At 35.4% G+C, this 22,251-nt stretch overlaps 1 protein-coding gene across 8 annotated transcripts in view; it reads left to right on the forward strand.

The window, feature by feature from the left end:
* Positions 1 to 22,251, forward strand: part of SCN2A (sodium voltage-gated channel alpha subunit 2) — a 162,691-nt gene that overhangs the window by 85,105 nt on the left and 55,335 nt on the right. For 7 of the 8 annotated variants that reach the window (XM_038001996.2, XM_073019772.1, XM_073019770.1 and 4 more), the window contains 3 exons: positions 1,794 to 2,138; positions 5,634 to 5,766; positions 10,101 to 10,339. In XM_038001996.2, coding sequence (XP_037857924.1) covers positions 1,794 to 2,138; positions 5,634 to 5,766; positions 10,101 to 10,339 — 717 coding nt within the window. Of the gene's footprint in view, positions 1 to 1,793; positions 2,139 to 5,633; positions 5,767 to 7,214; positions 7,310 to 10,100; positions 10,340 to 22,251 lie in introns of those variants that run through there. The other variant, XM_073019774.1, reaches the window with a different exon arrangement.

Consider the following 22,251-nt stretch of genomic DNA (forward strand, 5'->3'; position numbering starts at 1 on the left):
CATTCTCAGCAAACTATCAGAAGAACAGAAAACCAAACACTGCATGTTCTCACTCATAGGTGGGAACTGAACAATGAGAACACTTGGTCACAGGAAGGGGAACATCACACACTGGGGCCTGTTGTGGGGACGGGGGAGTGGGGAGGGATAGCATTAGGAGATATACCTAATGTAAATGATGAGTTAATGGGTGCAACACACCAACATGGCACATGTATACATATCTAACAAACCTACACTTTGTGCACATGTACCCTAGAACTTAAAGTATAATAAAAAAGAAAATAAATTAAAGAAAAAAAAAAAACCAGTGAGATCTCATGAGGCTTATTCACTAACACGAGAACAGTATGGAGAAAACTGATACTATGATTCAACTTTGTCCCACCAGGTCCCTCTCCCAACAATGGAAATTATGGGAGATACAACTCAAGATGAGATCTGGGTGGGGACACAGCCAAACCATATTAGTCAGGATTATGAAAACCTAGATATTAGTAGGTATAAAATAATGGTTTTAATTGGTTTTAAACCCTTGGAGAGGAAAAGATCAAACCAGTAATACTTAAATGATGAAGTTAGTATTCTTTCTATTAATAATTACATAAATCCAATGCAAGCTGGCTCAAGTAAAAAAGAGAATGTATTAGATGGTGTAAATTATGTCTGTGAGTAGCTTTAAGAATGGTTGCATCTAGAAACTCAAGACATGTTACCATGACCATGTCTTTTTCCACCATATCTGAATCCAGGTTCCTCCCACATGGTGGCAAGATGTCACTGCAACTCCAAACTTAGAGCCAATATATTTAGCAGTCTTAAGTGAAAAAGTGCCATTTCCTCAACAGTTGTAAAAGACAGGGATATCTTTCAATTGACCAAGCAGGATTTCATGACCATCTTTAAATTATGTATAGAATACACTGATTGACTAGGCCTGGGACATTGCCTGGGACACTGGGAGACCCTAACCTCAATTCCTGCTGCATCCAGGAATTGAAGTTAGTGTCTCCCAGATTACCTGGTCTGAGAGTTGAGGAGCATTTCTCAAGGCTAAAAAGGGTACTGATATACATATAAAAAAATTAAATGATTGTGATCGGACTCTTAGTGAAAACTTAAGTTTTTGTAAATATTGCCCTCAGATATCTTGAGACAGAGACAAAATGGTGAAAATTGAGGAATAAATCATACAGTTATTTCAGCTTGTTTTAATTTATTCATGAAGGCCATCATAAAATATGCAAAGGGAAGTGGAGAAGCTGCCCCTTGTACTATAATTAAACATCCCTACTAGCAAGATTAATTATATTTCCTCCATGGTAAGATTTGCATCAGGGCGTGGTCACTAGTGAGCTCTTACTGGCTATATTTTTGACTTCAGAGGATCTAAAGGTAGGTTTGTGTTTAATTGTTTTCCATTGGGTTGTTAACTGAAATTAACTTCTAAGGAAGGGTCTATCAAAAATATCATTTCTAATGCCAATAAGAGGACAAAACATTATGGGGACAATTCTAGCTATGTTGAGGTACGGGTAGAGTAGAAGAAGAGAGAGCAGAAGATGAAAAATGGAGGAAGGAGAAAAAGCAAGAGTGAAATAGAAAAGGCGAACCTTGTAGAAAGTAACAAAATGCCACCAGCAGTCATCAGAGGGGCCCTTGGTTCCGCGTGTCCAATGACTTATCCTTGAGTAAGTCAATGACTATGACACAGTGAATCAAATTCTGTTTTTCAGAATGCCAGCTCTTAATTCTGTTCATCTGGTTTTTGTTTCTTCTCTTGTCATTCATAGTCCTTACTGAGCATCCGTGGCTCCCTTTTCTCTCCAAGACGCAACAGTAGAGCTAGTCTTTTCAGCTTCAGAGGTCGAACAAAGGACATTGGCTCTGAGAATGACTTTGCTGATGATGAGCACAGCACCTTTGAGGACAATGACAGCCGAAGAGACTCTCTGTTCGTGCCGCACAGACATGGAGAACGGCGCCACAGCAATGTCAGCCAGGCCAGTCGTGCCTCCAGGGTGCTCCCCATCCTGCCTATGAATGGGAAGATGCATAGCGCTGTGGACTGCAACGGTGTGGTCTCCCTGGTCGGGGGCCCTTCTACCCTCACATCTGCTGGGCAGCTTCTACCAGAGGTGAGGCCAATTAAAATTGCAGCTGATGGGAAGAGAGTTGTGACTGGTGCAGGCAGGATTGTTTTTCCATTTCCACATCTAAGAATTTGTTGAGTTTGTTGCCCAAAGGCTGGGAGTTTGTTCAATCAAGCTATTATCTTGTAAAATTGTTTATTCAGACTTTTCTACAAAGTAATTAAAAACTTAGGTTGGCTGTCAGAGAATATAATTAGAAGTAATCTTTTATCATTATTACTATGGTATGAAACTTGCCAAAAAGCAAAGCAACAATTTATCAAGCATGATGTTTGATTAATATTGTTAAATTAAATCCAAGGAAATTAATGCTAGTAAATTAAATAAATACTTAAGGATTTTGTGATGGTTGTTCATTTAAAAGGAGATTTGAATACTTCCACTTGCAGTAGATACTATTACTAAGTAGATTTAAATCTCATAGTACAAGATTGCCTCTCTTTGCAGGTCAGAGTGTTGTAACCTTTTTAGCATCCACTCTAATGATCTCAACCATTGTAAATTTGTGTAGTGAAGAACCACTCAAAAAGTACCTGGTATGGAATCATGGGTTGTCATTTTTAGAGCAGATTCCAATTTTTATATTATTGTCATAAACTCTTATTGTAAACAAAGTGCCCCAAAATCAATCACATAGAAAAGGATTTCAACTACATACTAGGCATTTATAGGGCTATATTATTGAAATTTACTTCATAAGCCGTAAGATGCCTTTAATGTTGGTATTTTTTTTTTTATACTTTAAGTTCTAGGATACATGTGCTGGAACCAGCCCAAATGTCCATCAGTGATAGACTGGATTAAGAAAATGTGGCACATATACACCATGGAATACTATGCAGCCATAATGTTGGTATTAAATAAAATTTCATGAGCTAGCAAAAAATATTTTGGCAATGTCACTTGATTGTTTTTATAGCATTTAAAAGGCCTTCTTATGATTTTTTTTTTTTTACATAGCTCCATTTATTATCATTGGACAAGCTCTTTGAGCCACATTAAAATGACATGGAGTTCGCTTTCAGTTACCTAATGGTGGAGCTTCTTATCTTGGATTATAAAATACCCATTATCTTCTTCACATTTTTTGCATGGCCTCTTCTCCTTCTATCAGAGGAGTGTCCAGGTATCCTGGAGTCAGGCTGAACCATGGGAAAAGTAGAACTTTATAGTAGAGGAACCAGGAAGAATGAAAAGAGAACATCAGTTCTTCTTAAAAAATGATAGTAGCTAACCATGTACCAGACACTGTCCAGAACACTTTACATGTGTTAACTCATTTAACCCTCATAGCAACCCTTTTTGATAGTTAGTAGTATTATCCCAATTTTGCAGAGGAGGAAACTGAGGCTTGTGCATGGTGGAGCTAAGATTTGACCCCAGTTATGCTGGTTACTGAACCTACATTCTATCAACACTGAAATATTGCCTCCCATTGAGTTATTTTTAATTTTTTTAAATTGAAAAGAAGAGATGATTAAGGAAATAAACACATAAACACTTTCATTTTAACCAGTGTTTCCCAAAATGTATTTCACTTTCATACTGCTTACATCAGAATCTCATGGGATGCTTCTTAAAACTAGACATTCCTGTGCCTACCCAGACCTATTCAGACCAAAACACTGATGAGAAAATGTATGGGAATCTTCTTCCTTAACAAGCATCCCACATAATTCTATACATAACAAAGTATGTTTATCACTGATCTTGATAAATGTTAATTGGGTAAATGAAAGCAAATCTACAATTGCCATGCGTGAACACAGAGAGACTGTCAGTCTGTCAGAAATTATTTAGCATTTATCAATAATTATTATAAATCTCCTGTCCTATCAGAGAGGATGGCACAAATCTCTGAAGGCAAAGTTGGGGCCAGCTTGAAGCAAAGCTTCGTGTGATCCCTTTATTTCCTGCTTCCTCAACTTCATTCTTTAATCTTAGAATCTTAGGTGCTTTGGGGCAGGGCACTGTACTATTGAAAAGTTGAGATGAAGGTACAGACAAATGAAGTAGGCTTTTGGAGAATGCAGAGGGGAAATGACAATAGAAAATAAATAGCTATGGGCAAATGATACCCTTGAAAGCACATAATTTCCTGTACTTTACACATAAATTCAATTGAGACAATTTAACTTAAGAAAGAATTTTCTTTGTAGTGTCATTAGCAGTTTTGGAATCTATTTGAAAATTAGACAAATCTAGGTTTGTACATGTGCTTCTGTGTAGAACAGAAGGGACCAGATGATCTCCATGTGATCCTATTGTTTTTCTCCTTAAACCTTTGCCTCTTTCTGACAAGCTGAAGTATTTTAAATTCTGAGAGGCACCCTTTTGATTAAAAGAGTTTTATTTTTAGAGAGAGGTTATTCTTTTCTTACTAATTTTCTTTTTTACCTTAAAATTAATTTTAGAATGATATATATGAATGTTTATGACCATTAGTGACAATCATATGCACTGAGTGGAAATTTTGGTTTTGAATATGTATGCATTAAAATAATTCAGCTTACAAAAGATAAAATACTGCTAATTGTTCACACCATAATACGATGTGACCAAAATAAATAATATTTTGATCATATTATTATATTTTGATTATATTGTTCAAAATTCTCAAATAAATAGGGAAAATCCTCAAATAAATGAAACTTTTTAATTTATTAACACTGAGAACTGCATTTGAAATTCTTTAGTTTTACCTTTTTTTCCCCTGTGATAATTAACATCGTTTGATCTCCTGAAGTAGGAATAAAATTTCGCCCATGTTGAAATCCTGATGAGTTTATTCTGCAGTAGGAGATGATCATATCACTGTATCATTACTAAAAATCATAATCCCCCACATTGGTATTACCTCCTTAAATTAGAGTCTCAGTGTCAAGGGTGGATTGTTTTGTGGATTAAGTTGTTTTTTTAATATAGGGCAAAGTTATAGATTAGTTCTAAAATTTAGTTTTGTAATTAGGAATGTTGGGAAATGTTACCTGTCTCTAATGAATGAAGGCGTTTGAAAGCTGGAATTCACATTTTAGGGGAACTAGTACTGATGCATGTGAAGGAAACTTTCAAACCTTTTTCTTCATATATTAAACTACCTGAATATATGTCTATAAAGATCTAAAAACTCAACCTGAGTGAAAATTAAGAAACAATATTTTCGGTTTGAAGTCCTCAGTAGGACTGGCTGAAATGCTAAAAGGCTATCTGTCCAGTAGTAGACCAGGTACCTCCAGCCCAAATCCCTGGGATGCAGGAATAGGAAAGCCCATCTTGACAAACCCAAGCCTTCCTAAAAGCTGAAAATCTGGTGGACTTTCAAATACCCTCCAATAATTATAATTCCAACAATATCTTAGTGAGCTTTTTACATCTGAGAAAGCATGGTGTATAGTTAGTTAAATAACACCCATTATAGGAATGCTTTGGGCTTTGTTGCTTTCAAAAATAGGGTTATTTCGTCTGAAATTCTATTTTTAGGGCACGACTACTGAAACAGAAATAAGAAAGAGACGGTCCAGTTCTTATCATGTTTCCATGGATTTACTGGAAGATCCTACATCAAGGCAAAGAGCAATGAGTATAGCCAGCATTTTGACCAACACCATGGAAGGTATGTCAAAAGTCTTGCATCATAGTTACTTGGTGCTTTGGTAATGATAAAAAAACACTTCATAAATTTCAATAAAATACTTCCTGACTTGATACTGTATCATCATTATGCATTTTACTAAGTAAAAGTAAAATCCGTGCACAACTCATGGATTCTATTATCTTCCACAGATTTTTTATATTTAGCCTCCAGAAAGTTGCTGCAAATTTAAGGTATATTTTGAACACCACTTTCATACATTAAATTCTAAACACTGAAACTTGTGTGCATGACATTGAAAAGAGTAATGATAAATGCTTATCCTTATGATGATGCTAAGCCATTTGGATTGTATTAACTGCTTGAGACACAGTTATAGAATCCTATGACTTAACCAGAAATATAAAAATGTGAATTAGGGTTTAATATTAACTTCTTGAAGCAAAGTGTTTAAAATTTCATAGTCTTACTTTTGCCTTTCTCTGACTAGATTCTTACAATATATCAGCTTTCTCTTTAGTTGCAGATTTTATATGAATAGTTAACATAATGTTTAGCACTCTGGATCTCAGAATGCCAAAATAAAGACTTTGGGGACAACTTAATCTGTGATCAATTTCTGGCTCTGCCATATGTTAAATGTGTTAATTTGTGACTTTGAATTTCAGTTTCCTCATCAGTAAAGTATGGATGATGATGTTTAGGCATAAGGTTGTTGAATGAATTAAATAAGCCTTCTTAGATAAAACACTGATGTATTTGGCATGCAGAAAACAGTTAATAAATATTATCATTATTAGTTGTTTTGTTGTTGTTATTTTTGTTAATTCACATGTTTTTGCCTTTCCATACTGTAAGAGAATTCAAACAACTATCAGCTTCAACTACTTGGAAAACATTTTCATGTAAAATGCATTCTATCCCCCTTCCTCGCCCTTCTATTCTCTCCTCTCCCTATCTCTTCACAAACCTTCTCCCTTGTATCCCTTCCCAGGGATGTGTGTGAGTGTGTGTGTGTGTGTGTGTGTGTGTAGATGTGTCAAAGGAGAAGAGAAAAGGTGAATGAAAGCAAAAGAGAGCAAGCATACACATCCCTTTCTTATTAATAATTAGATTTTCTCTTGAGATTGGATAGACTCCTGGAATAATTCTTTTCCAGTCTGTATGCAAAGATCCCATAATATTATTAATACCAATACGAAAAGTCACAGCTAGAAAAAACTCACAGTGTAGATGACTGTGTACATCACAGACAAGTCAGCATTACAAGACCCAATTTTCATAATGTCCTAATGCAGTATCAGAAACCTTTTCACTGATTTCAATGGAATATTAAACTCTAGTACGTTCTTCCCCAACCTCGCCTGCGTTAGCTTGCACTCCCTCTTCCCCCCAGCTGCCAGTAGCTTGCTCCTCCCTGTCCCTCCAGGTAAATCTTTTGAAGATTGTCTGGCCTTCCGCTCCTTGCCATAGCAAAACCACTGAAAGGAAGCTGCCAGTGGTTCTGCTACCGATGTCAGCAGCATGTCTGCTCCCTAAAGCAGGAAGTAGAGAAGGAGACAGGGTAAGTCTCAATCAACAGTCATGCTTTGCACTTCTCATAGCATTAAGTTTGAGCTAAATAAGGCATTACTTACAAAACCTCAAATATCCACAAGTTTGGACTTGCCAACTAGTTAAGATTTGGAGTTCAAAATAAATGCACCCACACATCTCTCCATGAAACTATGTGACATGGAGTTGCTTAGGATGGAAAGGATATTCTAGGAATAAGTGCAACCTAGGAAGCTGAAGACTGAGAGTGTTTTCGTTTTATTATCTGCAGAGCTTTCGACTTTGTATATTTGTGAGAAATGATGGCCAAGTTTTTATTCTGCTTTTATCAGTTATCTAGAATGAAAACTGACTTTTCTTTATTCAATTGTATGTAGACACGATGAGTGTGACATTGGTCAAGGTTGGTTGTTGGCAATATCATGTACATGCATACTCAAGGTGACTTAAGATAGTCCTTTTTTTTTTTTTTTTTTTTGGTTTCTGATAATGGTGCAAAGTTTTCTTGGTTGACATAATCTCTTTCCTTGGGGATCCTTTCTTCTATGTCTGATCATTGCTTAGTTCGCCTTCCCTTTTTATGAACCAGGCTTGTTGATCCAGTTGGCAATTTTTGTTTTCCTTCTTTTTAACTACAGCCATGTCTCTGTTGTCCAGGGTAATGGATAGCCTCATGCTTAGTGAAGCAGTAATGAATAAGCAAAAATGAACGATTTGCTTTTCAAATTTTTAAAAGTGCAAAATCACATAGAAATGTTTTCTGGTCACACCTTTGTAAAGGATGGTGGGAGGGTGAGTTAGAAGCACCTAAAGAATCAAGGTGAGCCAGCAAAAGACACAGACTTATTGTAAGTGATTCTAAGTGTGGATAACCCATGCAGGAATAATGGAGATGTGGCTGCAGTTCTCTCCTAAATGCTTTGCTTTGTTTTAAAGTGTGAGATTCGCCACCCCCCCCCTTTTTTGGAATGAATAATTGAATGATTTTATTTTAGAACTTAAACAACTTTGCTCCGGTTATTCCTACTGTCAAGATGAGTCACACCTGCTGAATTTCATTTTTTAAACTTTTCTGCAGTTTATTTTTTTTCTATCCAGTTCCTGTTTGCTTCTCTTTATTTGCTATTTGACAGTTGGCATGGAAAGAAAAAGTCATATTATGACAGTATACAGACAAAATTAAATTTTTTAATTTCTCTTTTGTTATTTACTGTAAATAATAATATCTCCTTTTAATCTTCAATGTAAATATAAGGTTATTTGGGAGTTCAGAAGTATTTACAAAATAATTAGTGCATAATAACTATATTTTTTCTTGAATTATAAATCAAATATTATTTATTGTTTACAAAGTTATGTACTAAGATAAATGGAAACAAACTGTGCACTTGAAGAATTTCAATATCCAAAGAGACAACTGACAAATCTACTTTTAGTGGAAATTTTAAAAACAATGAGCAACAAATTAATTTACTTTGGAAAATAGAATTATAGAATTGATTTGTGGCAAATGTTGATTAGTAGAAGAAAAATTATTATCTGTTGTTGTGATTGTCCTTTCATAGGCTGGTCACACCCTTACAAGGTTTAGTTCATAGTAAACTGTGCCGGATGTGGACAGATGTTCCAGTTGCCACAATAGTATTAAAGTGACTGACTAGAGTCAACTATGCCATGGATTTAAAAAGAAGAAACCTTCCCTCTATTTCAGTGCTAAGAGGTGGTGGCCACATTTTGGCAGAACAGGTAATAGGGTGTACAGCAATGATATTGACAGAAAACAACACATTCTGCGTATTTTTCCACTCATAAGTTGATGAAGAGATTATCTTGCCAAAGGAAGATGGCAGACAATTTTTCACTTCCTAATTCCCCAAATTTCTTTGCCAATATTTACCAAATTTCAGTACTTTGGGTATCACCTTAAAGGTCTGTGCATTTCTGTCTTCTCTCCCAATATTTGGTTGAAATTCTTCTTGACATCATTGTACATTTTCCTTGGATAAATGCATTTTAATATAAAATTTTATGTCATAGGTTTGATTGAGAGTTATATATTTCAATACATTAAAATAAATGTATACCATGAAAATGTATGAATTATATGCATATTTCAGTTAAACCTTTTGTATTTTTCCAATAATAAATGAGTTCCACTTTGTGAAATGTTGATTTGTAATAACAGTGAGGACTCCAGTTCCTTAGGCTGGAGTATTTTCTCTTCTTTTATGCCCTCTACTTAAATGAGAAATGTAGAGAGATGGAACTTTGTTATGTCTAATATGCAAGCCTATAATCTAATAAAATTTGAGACTTTTAAACTAAGATTGGTGACACTGACAAAATTATCTAATTAGAAGATCACCAAAACATATCTAATCCAAGAAACTGGCATTCAGTGTGACTGATTAAGGTCCTTAGGACATCTCCTGAGATATCTATGATAACATATATACTTCTTGCTCTATCTGGAACATGGGTGAGCTTTAAGTGTACTCAGTGCAAGTTCTAACCATTAGTTTCTAGCAGCCTTGAAGATAAGTATCAGACAATTTAGTTTTTCTGATAGAATCTTGGAAGCTATGTTTAGCCAGGATACATTTGGAAAGCTTACTAGTCTTTCTGTACTGATCCTTTCTATGACAGCAAACCCACTGTAAAATTTTTCCTGTTCCTCCAGCAGATTAACCCATCATATCTTTTAACAACTTTAGATTTTTAAAATTGCTTTAATTTAAACCAAAGACTGCTTAACAGAAACTAAGCAGTTTTCATGAGGATTCTAACTTTTTTTCTTCCAGAACTTGAAGAATCCAGACAGAAATGCCCACCATGCTGGTATAAATTTGCTAATATGTGTTTGATTTGGGACTGTTGTAAACCATGGTTAAAGGTGAAACACCTTGTCAACCTGGTTGTAATGGACCCATTTGTTGACCTGGCCATCACCATCTGCATTGTCTTAAATACACTCTTCATGGCTATGGAGCACTATCCCATGACGGAGCAGTTCAGCAGTGTACTGTCTGTTGGAAACCTGGTAAGCCTCACTGAGAGTTTCTCTTCCCATTGAAAGATTTTATAATTGCCTTAGTGAATTTTACATATTGCTCTCAAATTGAATATCAACTAATTGGCCATGTATACCTTGACATCAAATGTTTAGCATCCTTTTTAAATAACAAAAATATATTGCTACCATAGTGCAGAAGAGTCAAAGAATTTATGTATAATTTGATTTAGAATTGAATTTAAATTACTTATTTATTAGAAGATGATTCTGAATTGTCTTCCAAGGACATTGATCTATAACAAAATTCTGATGTATTTTTAAGATATTTAGAATAGGTTCTTTAGGACATGTCTGCATTTACTAAACAAATTATAAAATATGCCCAAGTCAGATAATTTTGAAATATCATTTGTAGGTACTTAAAGATGGACTATGTGGGAGGAAACATCATATGAGGGATTATTATTTTTTGTTTTTGTTTCTTCTACAGTCTTAGCAATATTAAATTTAGAAATTATTTATATAATTCTGTTAAAATATATATTAGCATTAACTGGATACGTATTGATATCATAATGTAGTATAGTACAGCGATAGATATTAGAGTGGTCTTATACAGAGAGACAAAATGAAGAAAATCACGCAAAAAAGTTTATTTATACAAGTATAAAATGCTTATTAAGTTCCCAACTTGATAAATGAACATATAAGCAGGTTATATAGAGATTGTAAATAATATGGCCTAAAGTATAACATACAATATTTTTAGGCACTGAAGTAACCACTACATTTTTGAACTATATTTCAGGTAGGACTTACCTGAATTAAATGATAAAGTTGGCATATGTTGGCCACTTATTTTGTATCAGATACTGGACTAAATGGTTTACATTAAATCTCTCTCTCTAGATTCCCAAAAAATCAGTCTTAAGATATTTACTATAAATGGTCTGTATTTTGCAGTTGGGAAACTGTATCCATGAGAAATTAACAGAGAAATGGAAGGTCTGAATGCTGTATCAGACTCTGAAAGCTATTTCAGAGACTATCGTAAGCTATGGGCAAAGATCACAGAAGCTTAGAGTAGGAAAGGACAATAATATTACCTAGTTCAAATTCAGAGCTATGTAAGAATCTCTTCAACATTATTTCCAAAAAAAAAAGAGGGATAGTGGGGTGGCAATTGAAACAAGAAAGCCTTTGGAGGTAATATGTTATAATCCAAGTTGAGTGAGCTTAAGCAAAAATAAAGGGAATTCATTACCTCACGTTACGGAAGCCCACTTGGAACTAGTTCTAGGTCCTAACCTGGCTTGATTCAGGTTCTCAGCCAGCATCATTGGGAATCAGCTTCTCGTCTCTCTTCTTCCCAATATGTGACCTTCATCTCTGGCTGGGTATTTTCTTACTATTGCCAACATTCTATCAACTTTTATTCTACTAATGTAGCTCCAGGTACAGAAAGTTTGTGCTTCCTAATTAGTAGCTTTAATTAAGGCCCACAAATTGAATATCATTGACCTGGTTGGAGTTACATGGCCATTTCTAAATCAATCAGTTACCCTAACTCTTGGTTTTAATGCCATATTTGCCTAAATCAGAATCATATCTTATCACTGGAGGCAGAATAAATGAGTTAAACCATGAAAACAAAAATTAGGATACCATTACCAGAAGGAGGATAGATTCTAGAAAGAAATAACCAATAAATAGACAATTCAAGCTGGGGCTGGTCTTATGTGTTAAGGAATGTAGGATCTGTATCTGAGGTGAATTATGGAATAGTAGAAAATCCATGGGCAGGATACACATTCTTCTCAAATGCCTATAGGACATTCCCTAGGATAAGTTATAGGTTAGGTCATAAAACACACCTCAAGAAACTTAAAAAATTAAAATAATACAAAGTGTTTTTCTGATAAAAAATAAAATGAAATTAGAAATCAATAACAAGTCAATGTGGAGAATCACAAATATTTGGAAATTAAACAACTTACTCTTAAATAACCAATAAGTCAAGAAGATATCATAAGAGAAATTAGAAAATACTTTAAGGATGACTGAAAATCAAAACAAACCAAACTGAAATTAATGAGGGCAGCTAAAACAATATTTTTTTTTTTTTTTTTTTTTTTTTTTTTGAGGCGGAGTGTAGCTCTGTCGCCCAGGCTGGAGTGCAGTGGCCGGATCTCAGCTCACTGCAAGCTCCGCCTCCCGGGTTCACGCCATTCTCCGGCCTCAGCCTCCCGAGTAGCTGGGACTACAGGTGCCCGCCACCTCGCCCGGCTAGTTTTTTGTATTTTTTAGTAGAGACGGGGTTTCACCGTGTTAACCAGGATGGTCTCGATCTCTTGACCTCGTGATCCGCCCGTCTCGGCCTCCCAAAGTGCTGGGATTACAGGCTTGAGCCACCGTGCCCAGCCTAAAACAATATTTAAAGACAAATTTATATTGTAAATGTCTATGGTAAAATAGAAGATTTCCCAAATTGCTAATTTAAGCTCCTCTTTAAGAAACTAGATAAAGAATAGCAAATTAAACCTGAAGTTATCAGAAAAGGCAAATAACAAAGAAGAGAAAAATAACAGATAAAAATCAATAAACCCAAAAGTTATTTCTTTGAAAAAATCAACAGAATTGACAAATCTTTAGCTAGGCCAACCAAGAAAAAAAGAGGAAAGACACAAATTATTAGAAGTAGGAATGAAGAGAGGATATCACCATGGATCTTTTAGAAATAAAAAAGGAGCATAAGGAATAGAATAAAATTAAACACCAGCAAACTAGATAACCTAGGTGAAATTGAAAATTCCTAGGAAGTAACAAACTCCCAAAACTGACTCAAGAAGTAGTAGACTATCTCAATATACCCATAATAAGTAAAAATTGAATTTGCAATTTAAAAAAAAAAAAAACTTCCCGCCAAAAAAAGCCTGAGTCCAGATAGTTTTCACTGGTGAATTTTGCCAAATGTTCAATGGAGTGTTACATCGATCCTTAACAAACTGTTCCAACAAACAGAAGAGAAGGGAATACTTCTCAACGCACTTTAGGAAGCTAGAATTACCCTGATATTAATGCCAGACAAAAATATTATGAGAAAAGAACACAGACACAAATATTGACCAGCCATATCCCATATGAGCATAAGCACAACAATCCTCAACAAAATACTAGAAGCCAAATCACACAACATATTTAGATTTTTGGATTATGTACTCGGAATAAGTGAAACTTATCCCAGTGATGCAAGGCTGGACCAACATAAAAAATTAATGTAATATATCATATTAATTTTTAAAACTATACAATCATCTCTATAGATGCTGTAATCACATGGAAAAAGCCAAAGTGTTTCATGATAAAAACACTCAGTAAACTTCAAATAGAAAGGAACTTCAGCCTGATAAACACCACCTCAAAAGACCCCACACCTATCATCATTCTTAACAGTTACTTTAGATGCTTTTACCTTCAGGTCAAGAAGGCGGCAAGGATGCTTGCTCTTGCTACTTCTTTTCAATACTGTACTGAAAGATCTAACCAGGGAAATAAGACAAGAAAAAGATATTAATGGCATCTAGATTAGAACACAAGAAGTAAATTCTGTTAATGAATACATAATCTTGTATTTAGAAAATCTTATAAAATACACACACACACACACACACAACTGTTAGAACAAATAAGATTGCAGAATACAAGATCAATATACAAAACTCAATTATATTTCTAAACACTACTAATGAACAATCAGAAAATAAAATTAGGAAAATTCTATTTATAATAACATCAAAAAGAATAAAATACTTAAGAATAAATTTAATAAAGTGTGAAACTTGTACACTGAAAGCTATAAAACATTGTTGAAAGAAATTAAAGAAGTACTAACTAAATGAAAACACATTTATATTCATAGATTAGAAGAAAATATCGTTAAGATGGCAATACTCACCAAATTAATCTACAAATGTAATGCAATCCATATCAAAATCCCAGCTACCTATTTTGTAGAAAGTGACAAATTGACTATAAATTTTATACGAAAATGCAAGAGACCATGTGCCACACAATCTTAACTAGAAAAAAAAACAAAGTTGGAGAACACAAACTTCCAAATCTTAAAACTTACTACAAAGCAAAAGCAAGCAAGATAGTTTGGTACTGGCATAAGGATAGCTATATACATCAATGGAATCAAATTGAAATTCCAACGGTAAATCATTACATTTATGTTAAATTCATTTTCAACAAGACTACTAGACAATTTTATTAAGGTAAGAAGCCTTTTCAACAAATGGTGCTTGGACAAGTGAATATCAACATATGAAAGAATGGAATTGAACCCTTACTTAATAACATATTTAAAAATTAAGATAGGTCATAGGCCTAAATGTAGAGCTAAAACTATGAACTGTTAGAAGAAAATTTAGAAGTAAATCTTCATGACCTATTATTAAGCAATGATTTCTTAGATATGACACCAAAAGCATAAACAATAACAATAAGAAAAAAAAATGTTCATTAAACTTTTATCAAAATTAGCAACTTTCATACTGCAAACAATATCATCAAGTAAAAGGACAACTTATAGAATGGAAGAGGACATTTGCAACCCAGATATCTGATCATGATTTGTATCTAATATATATAAAGGATTCTTATAACTCCACAACAAACAAAATAGATAACTCACTAAAAATGACATATTAACAAAGAAGATAGACAAAAGGCCAATAAGCATATAAAAGATGGTCAGCATAACTGGCTAATTTTAGGAGAAAGGCAAATCAAAACTAAAATGAGACACCACTTCACACATACTAAGATGGCTATAATCAGAAAGAAACCCAATACCATTTTTTGGCAAGGACGTGGAAAAATTGGAATGCTTATTCTTTATTTTGAGAATATAAAATGATGCAGTCACTTTGGAAAATAATTTAGCTGTTTCCCAAAAAGTTTAGGTTAGAGTTACCATATGACCTGGCAATTTTGCTAATTTCTTCGGATATATATCTAAGAGAATTAAAATGTATTTCCACATGAATGCTTATAGAATATTATTCATAATACTAAAAATTAAAAACAATTCAAAATGTCTATCACCTGATGAATGAATAAACAATATCCATCCAATAAAATGTTATTCACCCATAAAAAGGAATGAAGTATTGCTACAATCTACAACATGAATAAACCTTGAAAACATTATATTAAGTGAACAAAGCCAATCACAAAAGGTTACATATCATATTGCTACATTTATATGAAATGTTCAAAATAGGCAAATCCATAGAGACAGAAAGCAGATGAGTGGTTGCCAGGCAGCAGGGATTAGGGTAAATGGGAGCAACAACTAACTAATGGGTATGTAGCTTTTTTAAGGTGATGAAAATGTTCTAAAATTCAATAATGGTGATGATTGTACAAGTTTGTGAATATATTACAAGCCTCTGAATTGCATACTAATATGTCATAGTAGGCATGTTTCATTATTTTTTCTTCCAATCACCTATTGATGGATGTTCAAGTTGATTCCAGATACTTTACACCCATGTTGCAGTAAACGTTCTTGTATATATCACCTTTCATAATGCTGTATTAACTTCTAGAGAATAGATTTCCAGGATTGAAGTATTCCCAATATTAAACATATTCATGTCACATAAAAATTATATGATATGCAAAGAAATAGGAAAATGTGATTCATAGTTAATAGATTAAAGCAGTATGTAGAAATAGATCTGGACATGAACGGATTGTTAGAATAAACACAAAAGGACTTTGGAGGCGCTATTATAAATATGTTGAGCAATTTAAAGGAAAAATGTGGTCATAAGGAATAAACAGAGAACATGAGCAGACAAAAAGGAAAACTATAAAAAGAATCATTTAGACATTTTATAATTGAAAAGTACATATTCTAATATAAAAAATTCACTGGATATGTTTAAAAGAAAATTGCAGATGTCAGAAGAAAGAGTTGTTAACTCGAAGCACATTAGTAGAAATTATCCAATTTGAACACTAGAGAACTGAAAGGAAAAATGAACTGAGTCTGACTATAATATGGGATAATATCAAGTAGTCTAAATATTTATATAATGGGAGAATCAGAAGGAAAAAATAGACAGAATGAAACAGAGCAAATATTTGAAGAAACAATGGCCAAAAAATTCCCAAAGTTGGTGAAAAATATTAACTTACAGACCCTAATGTTACCTCATAAAATGTTAGTGAACATCAAAAGGATAAATATAAAGTAAGTTCATACTTAAGCATATCTTAGTCATGCTGCTGAAAACAACAGCAATAACAAAAAGCTCTGGAAACAACAAGAAGAAAATTATTTACTATATACATGAGACTAACGTCTTACCAGAAATAATTCAGGCCAGAAGAAGGTGGCCAGATAAAATAAAGAAATAAAAGCCCATTATTCTACAGAAAGTGAAACTATCTGCCAGAAATTAAAATGAAGTAAAGAATTTTAAGATAAACAAAAACCTAAAAAAGCTGTTACCACCAGAACTACACTACAAGAAATGTTAATGGAAGTTCTTTAGGCCGAATGGGAAAAATAGCAGATCGAAATTTGGTTCTGGGAATGATGGTCACTAGATATGAATAAATGTGGGTAAATACGAAAGACTATCTTTTTTGTCCTTAATTTTTTTTCATATTTATTTGAGGTTCAGGGGTATATATACAGGTTTGTTATATAAATAAATTGTAAATCACAGGGGTTTGGTATACAGATTATTTCATCATCCAGGTAATAAGCATAGTACGCTGTAGGTAGTTATTTGATCCTCATCCTCCTCCTACCCTCCACCCTCCAGTGTCTGTTGTCCCCTTCTTTGTGTTCCTATGAACTCAATGTTTAGTTCCCACCTATAAGTGAGAACATGCAGTATTTGGTTTTCTGTTGCTGTGGTAAATTTTTTAAAAAGACAACTGATTGTTTAAAGTGGGGATTTATAACATAGTTAAGTGTGAAATATGTGAAAAGATTAGAATTTTTTGAGATGGAGTCTCGCTCTGTCACCCAGGCTGGAGTGCAGTGGTGCGATCTTGGTTCACCGAAGGTCCACCTCCCGGGTTCACGCCATTCTCCTGCCTCAGCCTCCCGACTTGCTGGGACTACAGACACCAGCCACCACGTCTGGCGAATTTTTTTTTTTTTTTTTTTTTTTTCATTTTTAGTGCAGACGGGGTTTCACTGTGTTAGCCAGGATGGTCTCAATCTCCTGACCTCATGATTCGCCCATTTTGGCATCTCAACGTGCTGGGATTACAGGCAGGAGCAACCATACCTGGCCAGAACATTTTATATAAAGTGTTACAATATTAATTCTATATAAAAAATTACAAGAAAGTATCCCTCATGAACACAGAAGCAAAAAATCATTAGCAAAATATGATCAATAAAATCAAGCAATAGAGAAAAAAGTAATAAATACTTAACTTTTTAAACATGTGGAGATTATCTCAGAAAAGTAAGATTCATTTAACATCTGAAAAGTAATCAATTAATTGGCCATATTACCTTTAAAAGAATAAAGGAAAGCCTAAGATCACCTCAATAGATGCAGAAAAGGATCTGACAAAACTCACCAGCCATTCGTGAGAAAAACTCTCAGTAAACTAGGAATAGAAAGTAACTTTCTCAAGTTGTTAAGGATGTTTAAGAAAACCCTACATCTAGTCAGGTGTGGAGGCTCACGCCTGTAATCCCAGCACTTTGTGAGCCTGAGGCAGTGGATCACCTGAGGTCAGGAGTTCAAGACCACCTGGCCAACATAGTGAAACCCCATCTGTACTAAAAATACAAAAAATTAGCTGGGCGTGGTGGTAGGTGCCTGTAATCCCAGCTACCAGGGAGGCTGAGACAGGAGAATTGCTTGAACCCGGGAGGCAGAGGTTGCAGTGAGCTGAGATCAAGCCACTGCATTCCACACTCTAGCCTGGGCAACAAGAGTAAAACTCTGTCAAAACAAAACAAAACAAAACAAAAAGGAAAGAAAGAAAGAAAGAAAGAAAGAAAGAAAGAAAGAAAGAAAGAAAGAAAGAAAGAAAGAAAGAAAGAAAGAAAGAAAGAAAGAAAGAAGGAAAGGAAGGAAGGAAGGAAGGAAGGAAGGAAGGAAGGAAGGAAGGAAGGAAGGAAGGAAGGAAGGAAGGAAGGAAGGAAAACTCTACACCTAATATTTTACTTATCAGTGAGATGTGTAAGCAGTGAATTCTTGCCGCTTAGAAAAATGGAGTGCTTTCCCATGAAAATAGACAAATGTGTCGATTTTTACCACTTTTATTCAACCTTGCATTGGAAGTTTTACCAACTGAAGTAAAGCGGAAAAAAATACAAATAAAATGTATAAATATTGAAATGTGGTAGAAGTGTCTATTTCATCAACATGATCATATTGTAGACAATCCTAACAAATCTTTGCAACAGTGATTAGAAATAAACAATGATTTTAAATATTTTATTTGCCAAAATAGCAAAAAACACAAACAATATAGTAATAAATTTAACAAATCATTTCAAGACACCTACACTAAAAACATTGAAACATGGCTGAGAATAACTACAGAAGATTTAAACAAATGGAAATATATATGCCATGTTCATGCAATAGAAGCTTCAATATTATTAAGAAATTAATTCTTCCCAAATGTATCTGTCAATTCAACCCAACCCCAGTAAAAATGTCACAGATTTTCTTTGTAGAAATTGCTGAACTGACTTTCTATGCATATACACAGTGCTTAAAATTGCCAAATAATACTGATAAAAGAATAATGAAAACATTAACATACCAGACTTCAAGGCTTGTTATAAAGCTGTACCAATCAAGAATCTACAGTATTGGCATAAACAAAGATACCAATGGAACATAATGCTGAGTTCATAAATAGATCCAAACTATATGTCAATGGATTTTTTTGACAAAGACACTACGGAAAGGAAATAGAAGAAAGAAAGTATTTTCACCAAAATATCAGGAACACTTAAATAAATGTATGGAAAATAAATGAACCTCCTTGTTTAATCTTATGCCACATGCCAAAATCAATATGGATTGTAGACTAAGCAAAAAAGCTAAAACAGATTGGGAGGTTCCAAGATGGGCAAATGGGAACAGCTCCAGTCTGCAACTCCCAGCATGAGCGATGCAGAAGATGGGTGATTTCTGCATTTCCAACTGAGGTACCAGGTTCATCTCACTGGGGCTTGTCGGACAGTGAGTGCAGCCCACAGAGCAGGGTGGGGCATTGCCTCACCTGGGAAGCATAAGGGATTGGGGAATTCCCTTTCTTAGCAAAGGGAAACTATGACAGATGGTAACTGGAAAATCAGGACACTCCCACCCTAATAATGCGCTTTTCCAATGGCCTTAGCAAACGGCACACCAGGAGATTATATTCTGCACCTGGCTCAGAGAGTCCCAAGCCCATGAAGCCTCGTTCACTGCTAGCACAGCAGTAGGAGATCAAACTGCAAGGCTACAGTGAGGCTGGGGGGGAGGGGCATCCACCATTGCTGAGGCTTGAGTAGGTAAAAAAAGTGGCCAGGAAGCACGAACTGGGTGGAGCCCAACACAGCTCAAGGAGGCCAGCCTGCCTCTGTAGACTCCACCTCTGGGGCAGGGTATAGCTGAACAAAAGGCAGCAGAAACTTCTGCAGACTTAAATGTCCCTGTCTGACAGCTTCGAAGAGAGTAGTGGTTCTCCCAGCATGGAGTTTGAGATCTGAGAATGGACAGACTGCCTCTTCAAGTGGGTCCCTGACCCCTGAGTAGCCTAACTGGGAGACATTTCCCAGTAGGGGCTGACTGACACCTCATACAGCCGGGTGACACCCTGAGACGAAGCTTCCAGAGGAAGGATCAGACAGCAACATATGCTGTTCTGCAATATTTGCTGTTCTGCAGCCTCCACTGGTGATACCAAGGTAAACAGGGTCTGGAGTGGACCCCCAGCAAACTCCAACAGACCTGCCACTGAGGATCCTAACTGTTAGAAGGAAAACTAACAAACAGAAAGGACGTCCACACCAAAACCCCATCTGTATGTCACCATCATCAAAGACCAAAGGTAGATAAAACCACAAAGATGGGGAGAAACCAGAGCAGAAAAACTGAAAATTCTAAAAATCAGAGTGCCTCTTCTCCCCCAAAGGAAAGCAACTCCTTGCCAGCAACGGAACAAAGCTGGACGGAGAATGACTTTGATTAGTTGAGAGAAGAAGACTTCAGACGATCACTAATAACAAACTTCTCTAAGCTAAAGGAGGATGTTCAAACCCATTGCAAAGAAGCTAAAATCCTTGAAAAAAGATTAGATGAATGGCTAACTAGAATAAACAGTATAGAGAAGTCCTTAAATGACCTGATGGAGCTGAAAACCATGGCATGAGAACTATGTGACGAATGCACAAGCTTCAGTAGCTGACTTGATCAACTGGAAGAAAGGGTATCAGTGATTGAAGATCAAATGAACGAAATGAAGTGAGAAGAGAAGTTTAGAGAAAAAAGAGTAAAAAGAAATGAACAAAGCCTCCAAGAAATATGGGACTATGTGAAAAAACCAAATCTACGTCTGATTGGTGTACCTGAAAGTGACGGGGAGAATGGAACCAAGTTGGAAAACACTCTTCAGGATATTATCCAGGAGAACTTCCCCAACCTACAGAGGAAGGCCAACATTCAAATTCAGGAAATACAGAGAATGCCACAAAGATACTCCTCGAGAAGAGCAACTCCAGGACACATAATTGTCAAATTCACTGAAGCTGAAATGAAGGAAAAATGTTAAGGGCAGTCAGAGAGAAAGGTCAGATTGCCCACAAAGGGAAGCCCATCAGACTAACAGTGGATCTCTTGGCAGAAACTCTACAAGCCAAAAGAGAGTGGGGGCCAACATTAAATATTCTTAAAGAAAATAATTTTCAACCCAGAATTTAATATCCAGCCAAACTATGTTTCATAAGTGAAGGAGAAATAAAATCCTTCACAGACAAGCAAAGGCTGGAAGATTTTGTGACCATGAGCCCTGCCCTACAAGAGCTCCTGAAGGAAGCTCTAAACATGGAAAGGAACAACCAGTACCAGGCACTGCAAAAACATGCCAAAATGAAAAGACCGTCAATGCTAGGAAGAAACTGCATCAACTAACGAGCAAAATAACCAGCTAACATCATGATGACAAGATCAAGTTCACACATAACAATATTAACCTTAAATGTAAATGGGCTAAAAGCTCCAATTAAAAGACACAGACTGGCAAATTGGATAAAGAGTCAAGACTCATCAGTGTGCTATATTCAGAAGACCCATCTCACGTGCAGAGACACACACAGGCTCAAAATAAAGGGATGGAGGAAGATCTACCAAGCAAATGGAAAACAAAAAAAATGTAGGGGTTGCAATCCTAGTCTCTGGTAAAACAGAACTTCAGCCAACAAAGATCCAAAGAGATGAAGAAGGCCATTACATAGTGGTAAAGGGATCAATTCAACAAGAAGAGCTAACTATCCTAAATATATATGCACCCAATGCAGGAGCACCCAGATACATAAAGCAAATCCTTAGAGACTTACAAAGAGTCTTAGGGACCCACACAATAATAATGGGAGATTTTAACACCCCACTGTCAACAGTAGACAGATCAACGAGACAGAAAGTTAACAAGGATATCCAGGAATTGAACTCAACTCTGCACCAAGCAGACCTAATAGACATCTACAGAACCCTCCACCCCAAATCAACAGAATATACATTCTTCTCAGCACTACATCACACTTATTCCAAAATTGACCACATAGTTGGAAGTAAAGTACTCCTCAGCAAATGTAAATGAACAGAAATTATAACAAACTGTCTCTCAGACCACAGTGCACTCAAACTAGAACTCAGGATTAAGAAACTCAATTA

Source organism: Chlorocebus sabaeus, chromosome 10, assembly GCF_047675955.1.
Source record: "Chlorocebus sabaeus isolate Y175 chromosome 10, mChlSab1.0.hap1, whole genome shotgun sequence".
NCBI lineage: Eukaryota > Metazoa > Chordata > Mammalia > Primates > Cercopithecidae > Chlorocebus > Chlorocebus sabaeus.